Below are 6502 nucleotides of genomic sequence, written 5' to 3'. Positions count from 1 at the left end.
GTAAGGTTAGGTATTCTGTAGCCTATCACAGATACATGGAAAATACCAATTAAAGAGACTATCAATACAACTCTAGTGCATTTGGGCAATCTCAACATTAACTACGTGTACATGTAGGCCTATCCTAGAAACAATACTCAGAAGGTTTTCAAAAATGAAGAGTCATTCTACAAGGTATAGCCTAGACTTCCTAATGCAGGTACACTTCGGCACTAGGTGGAATGACTAAAATGCCCATAAGTGGAGATTGCGAGTCCTATGAATGCTTACATTGCCGTTTTAATAGCCTTTGAAGAGGGAACTGCAGTGTATGATGAAAAATATATATTCACTGAGCTTTACATCTTCCTGGTATGGTTCAATGATAGTTTGTAACTAGATTTATCAAAACATTACCATTGCGATGATTCATCGACTTCAGTAAGGTTGCCTATAATGCAAAATCGTATCACTTCGATAAAAAAACACTACATCTTCCAAACCCTCGAACCTTCCCTCCTCTAGCTGACGTCACACTAATGGTTATTTGCATGAACTGTTTTCCACAGCTTATTCCACAGTCCACACGGTCTCACTCTCAGAGAGGAGGTTGGCGACGCGATCCTAGGAGGGGGACCAAGAGGAGTCAAAAACGTACACATGTTTTGTTTCAAGGAGGAGGGAAGTAATAATCGAGTCGCTTGAGCAGCCATTCCAGCCTTCGTTTACCAAGCCTTGCAAGCGCGCATCGAAAATGGAGCTACCCGCCGCGGGAGAACACGTCTTTGCGGTGGAGAGCATCGAGAAGAAGCGGATTAGAAAGGTTTGAAAATGCACAATATTTCAGCCTATCAATGCGATTGCTACTTTAAATGCGTACAATGTGCGCCATTATCGTTGATATATCGTCTAGTATGTGCCTCCAACAAGGAAATACAATAAGCCATAACAAAATTTGGAAAGGTCGAAGGAACGTTTTCCAAAGTTTTTTTCTCCCCAATTAACACCCCTCTGTCATCATTTCTACAGGGTCGTTTCGAGTACCTAGTCAAGTGGAGAGGTTGGTCTCCGAAGTAAGTTGTTGAGTTTTTTTATTTACTGAATGCATTTACTTATGTTTGGGTTCACAAGAAAACATCTCTACCTTAGCGACATGAATTTACTGGATTTGCAGTGTGTGTGTGTGTGTGTGTATGTGTGCACGCATGTATGCATTTATGGAATGGCATCACTGTACTTTTGTCGAGGCCAGTCGCACTTTCACTTAAAAATATGACTTTTCGATAACACCGTGCAACTTCAAATATAACGGTAGGCGACATGTTCATTCGGGCGCCATGTGCATTGTGTATTAGCCTACATCATCGTTAGTGCTTTGCTGATGTGTACAACGCACATGTCGGCCGGACATGTGATAAAGCCTACTCAGTAGCACACATAAACAAGCTGCACGTAAGGGCTCTGATAGGTTCTAAACAATCCATTAACCATTTAAATGACAGCAGCCGCAGTAGGTTGGTTGGTTGCGAGAGCGATTGTTGCGCTTCATGGTCCTCTGCCTCTCTCCCTAGCTCTCGTGCTCCCCCTCCCTCATATATTCTCTACCTCTCTCCCCTTTTCTTATTCTGTTCATCTTTTTCTTTTAATAGATATAACACGTGGGAGCCAGAGGAAAACATTCTCGACCCGCGGCTTCTTGTCGCTTTCCAAAACAGGTGAGACGGACACACGGACTCGACTATTTGCACTGACCTTGTACAGTCAAGCGAGGAGGGGGTGACGCTGTCAAGGCTACGGCTCTAGTGCGCTTTCGCTCTCACATGCCGAGGGGATGGGAATGCGCATGCGTGTAGTAAATGGAACTGAATTTAATAGTACTGCTGTGCCATGGAGGCTCTGGTGCAGCTTTGGTGCAGCTCGTGCATTCCTCATCATTAATTAAAGACGAAGTGTAACAACAGTCAAATGAAATGTCCTGCACATGGAAGCAACTGCATTGGCCTTACAAATGCTGGATAACACTTTTAGTGATGTAGGCCTATTTAGCCTAGCAACCAATAGTGCTCTCTTAGGTGAAAGGACAGAATAATCCTCCTTTTGAAATGGCCCTAATATAATGTCATGAGAGCACACCTGTTTGTTTTTTTGTTATGTTTAAGTGAAAGGCATCTTATCTTTAGTTACCAGTGCTTTGTTGTATCATGTCAGAGGAAGGGGGGTATGCAAGGAACCCAATTTTCTAAATAAAAAATGGTTTGCATGGCCTTCAGTGCAGCGAATTGTTCAGTTAGCCACTTACGCTGGAGATGACAGGTTAGTTGGTCCACTGGACAAAGTGGACAAAGCCCTAAGCTAATACTTTTCAGATCTCCTGTCGTTTCATAAGGACATCTCTTAGAGAGTCTTATGTGTTATCTAGTAGACCTATGTTGACACTTCCACTAGGCTTGCCTCCTACACACAGCTGAGTAACAGTTTGTGCATTGCTCCATGTCATGTCTGTTTTCAACATTAACTTTGCCAAGACGGGGTTTTGTTGTGCCTAATTAGGCCCAGGCTGCTCCCTCGAGAGTTGAAGCCCAGGCCTTAGGACATATTCTCATGTAGGGCTAATTAGCTTTCAGCTATGATTTGATACCAGAAAGAAATTAAGGGATTGACTTTTATTTTCACGACTTAGGCATGACATGTGCTACTAATGTCGATAACTGATGTTGGCCACATTTTCTATTTGTGACATCATCAGGATCTGACATTATGGCTAAAATATGTATATTCTGAATATTTCTATAAGCTAACATTAACTGGGACTGTCATTAAGGCAAGCAGCCATATGTCAATGTCAGCATACATATTCATATTTCTCTATTTTTATGCTATGCAGTAGGCTATTAACTGAATGGCCAGTGGCAGTGTATTTTATTTGATGAATTGTCTGTGAATGGGCTGTCCAGGCCATGGCAAACAATTGATGGTGTTCTGTTTTTTTCACAGGGAGCGACAAGAACAGTTGACAGGTTACCGCAAAAGAGGCCCGAAACCAAAGCACTTATTGGTTCAGGTAAGATCTCTCTCCTTTTGCACCTCTCAACATGAAGTTAAAGACGGACTGCCCCCTGATCACTGACAATAGTTTGTCACTTCAGACACAGTTTGTGGTGAAATATTTTTCCCTAATGCAAAAAAAAAAAGATTCCCTTACAAGTGAATGAATTTGTCATGGCTGATTGCTGTTTCTTGTTTCAGCTTCCCTCTTTTGCCCGAAGATCAAGTGTCCTTTCCGGCCTTCAGGAGACAGTCCTGGACGATGTCAAGCTGCACAAAGTGGAGCCCGTGCAGACACAGCAGTACCAGCTCAATAGCAAGAAGCACCACCAGTATCAGCCGCACAGCAAGGAGGGCCAGGCAGAGCAGCAAGCCAACAGCAAGAAGAAGTTCTACTACCAGCTCAACAGCAAGAAGCACCACCACTACCAGCCTGATCCCAAAATGTATGACTCTCAGTACCAAAAGGCTAAAGTGCCAGAGACACCACCACCCAGCACGGGCTGGAGTCTGCCCCCGCCCCTGAAACCGAAGTGGATTCAGGACAAAGACTCTGGGTGTCTGAGCAAAGTGAAGGACATAACCATGGAGCTCAAAAAGCTTCCTGCAAGCCTGGACGGTGGCAAGGAGCCTGAGGTGAACTCGTGCGCCAAGGAGGATCCAGCCCCCAATGGAATTAGCAGCAAGCTGAAGATTGTAAAAAATAAAAACAAAAATGGACGCATTGTCATTGTCATGAGTAAGTACATGGAGAACGGCACCCAGGCCGCCCGCATTAAGAACGGAGAGGGGGACACTGACAGACTGGCCACGGAGAACTTGACGGAGAAGAAGAAGGCTATGCAGAGGCACGGGTCAGACCATATTCATAAAAAGGACAGTAAGGAGAAGAGTCACGAGAGCCGTGCCTCTGGGACGGTCAACGGCCTGTCCACACAGAAAGACTCTTTAGCAGACAAGCCAGTGTCCGTGGAACACAAACCCTCGGAGGATCAGCCACTACAGTTGACCACTAAGCCCAGTACAAGCCCTTGGCTGTTCCAGAGCAAGGTTGCGTCGTGCCAGAACGGAACTTATTCGGAGACCCCCCAAAAGTTGTCTGTGTCTAATAAGCGGCGCCACTCGGAACACAGCGAGGACCATGGTGGAGGGAAAAGGTTCCTTAGCTCCCGGAGCATCAGCGCTCCAAACAGCGTGACCTCTCCCACACAGAGCCATTCTGTGGATCTAACTGGCCACCAGTATCCCAGCAACGGGCACGACTTTACCTTTCAGGACTCCAACCCTGAGGAGCCGATAGACTTGAGCTGCGTGCGATCCAGAGAGGAGAGAAATGGGACGGCAAAGACCCAGGCGGCTACTCCAGAGGGACTGGAGCCGGGGTCAGTAACTCCAGGGGTGCCGTCCACCTCAGCGCCGGCATCAGGGCCAACAGTGGAGGATACCGCTGCTGCTTTTAAGCCTTTCCTTGGGAACATAATCATCACTGATGTCACAACCAATTGTCTCACTGTGACTTTTAAGGAATATGTTACAGTTTGAGATATGGATTTCAGGACTAGAAGACTACTGACTGATTTTGTGAATAATGTACAAATGTATATTGGCCTTGAATTCCTGAGAAGAATTATTGAGATATTTTCAGAAGCTTTTGATTATAATCTAAGAATCCTGTCTTCATACTTCGGGGTTTATACTGATTAATTTTTAAATTCACCCTGCCGGTAATCACAATGTAGATGACTGAAAAAGTGGTTGTTTTTTAATCATGGCCCATCTCCTTATTGGTTAGTCTGTTGGAGGTGCAATCTAAACATCAAGCACTTACTCATGTAAAGAGTTGTGTATCATTTGTATCTTAACTCCTTTTTGTGTTGAATTGTTGTATCAGAAGTGATCATGACAAGAGCAAGATGGATTGCTTCAATCATTCTGTCTTTTTGTGTGTGTGTGTGAGAGAGAGAGAGAGAGAGAGGTTGTGTGCAGCTACTTGCATATGTGCAGTTTTGGGCAGTGAAGATGCAGGTTAGAGATGAAACCTGAAAGCTTTGTGTTGCATGGACAGATCAAGCAGTGAGAAACCATGGAATTATGACATCTTGTCAGATGCACAAGTTAATGTGAAGGACCATGGTATCTAAACGCACTTTGCACTGTTCTTCAAAGGTTAAGGAATGGATGATTTAAAGTGGATATTTTAAATGGTTCAGCTCAGCAGCTCACTTGGTAGATGAACAGCTATATTAGATGCAGGAGTGCACAAAACTGTGTTTAACCTGAAACTAGATGCTTCCATTGACCCCCCAAGCTAGAGAGCGTTGTATTACCATATTTTTTGTATTTAATTTTTCTTCTATAAAAAATATTGAAAGCTTCGAATTTCAGAATTGTTGTCCATTGCATTGCTAATATGCTACAACTTCAGTTTGCTAAAGCTGGATCTGTGAATTTCAAAGCAGTGTTACTCCCTATAACATGTCTGCTTTTGTTGTTGTCTGTAAACAGTCAGTTTAACTCAAGTAGTAACAGTGCCTTAACTTGACTTTGAAAGATAAACATAAAGCATAGGCTTAACAAACTGTGCGTTCTGTTGCTTGGAGTGTATTGTCCAAGGCCCTTTTACAGGGTCTGCAATGTCAAAACCTTGTTATGTACACTGCTTAGCTTCAATATCGACATATTGCCATGTTGATGCTTTCTGTGTCCCTGCGTGGACCTTTGTAGATCTTCAAAGGCAAAGGTTAGACTTTTGTGTTCCTCACTGGAGCGTGTACGCTACCACATTGTTCCCATTTTCTGGCCATGACGGTTGTCAACACTTAATTCAGAGGAATTGTGCTTCTGGCTGAGAAGAGGTCAATTCAGTTGAACAAATAACAGTTGCATTCCCTCTGCAAAATCATTTGCAATAAATACATTTAAAAAACAATTTTGTCTCTGGACAATGTCTATTGCTACACTGCATGTGTCCACCTTGACAGTACCTATTGAGATTTATTTCCGTCTTTGCGCGAGCGTGCTGTGTGTGTGTATGTGAAGGACTGTGGTACGTCCAAACCAGGAAACCTTGAACTGAGAGTATGATGTTGTTTGAATGCTGTATTCAGAATTAAAAAAAATAATTGGCGGCCTCCTTAGAACATTCTGATTGTATTTGTGGGTTTCCGCGCAGAAGCGGATGACTTGCCGGGAAAACTCTCTTATTGGTCATAAAGATTCTATTCTCTATATCTCTCACACACTTATTTACCACACTCATCATATGCCAGGATTGTTGCAAAAATGTCATTGTTAAATCCTATAATACTGTACAAAATCTGCTTAAATTGAAATGCTACCAAAATAATGTTGTTTCAAATGAGCAGGGTTCGAGTTGCAGCCTAAAATAAAAGCAGTTCGGCAGTTGGCTATAGCTTAATTAAAATTTTATAAAGATGAAATAGCCTATACTATCATTACTAATTCTAAAGCCGCCAAG

At 43.3% G+C, this 6502-nt stretch overlaps 1 protein-coding gene across 1 annotated transcript; it reads left to right on the top strand.

The window, feature by feature from the left end:
* Positions 1–560: 560 nt before the first annotated feature.
* Positions 561–6017, top strand: LOC143133958 (E3 SUMO-protein ligase CBX4-like). The gene is made up of 5 exons (XM_076293964.1): positions 561–802; positions 1009–1052; positions 1629–1694; positions 2974–3040; positions 3226–6017. The coding sequence occupies exons 1-5, from the start codon at positions 734–736 to the stop codon at positions 4564–4566; spliced, it is 1587 nt and encodes a 528-aa protein (XP_076150079.1). The 5' UTR covers positions 561–733; the 3' UTR covers positions 4567–6017.
* Positions 6018–6502: the final 485 nt, after the last annotated feature.

This window comes from Alosa pseudoharengus, unplaced genomic scaffold (genome assembly GCF_046254945.1).
Source record: "Alosa pseudoharengus isolate Yale_2024_CS ecotype anadromous, Long Island Sound unplaced genomic scaffold, YU_APseudo_1.1 YU_APseudo_1.1_scf_1, whole genome shotgun sequence".
In the NCBI taxonomy this organism is placed as follows: Eukaryota; Metazoa; Chordata; class Actinopteri; order Clupeiformes; family Clupeidae; genus Alosa; species Alosa pseudoharengus.
The sequence above is the reverse complement of the archived record's forward strand: the minus strand, read 5'-3'. Positions and strand labels throughout refer to the sequence as shown.

What these genes read in the sequence shown, in the direction of transcription:
- LOC143133958 (XM_076293964.1), top strand. Translation starts at nt 734, where the DNA reads ATGGAGCTACCCGCCGCGGGAGAACACGTCTTTGCGGTGGAGAGCATC. An exon ending in TGGAGAGGTTGGTCTCCGAA is followed by an intron (nt 1,053 to 1,628) that starts GTAAGTTGTTGA and finishes TTCTTTTAATAG; the next exon opens with ATATAACACGTGGGAGCCAG. An exon ending in CTTGTCGCTTTCCAAAACAG is followed by an intron (nt 1,695 to 2,973) that starts GTGAGACGGACA and finishes TTTTTTTCACAG; the next exon opens with GGAGCGACAAGAACAGTTGA.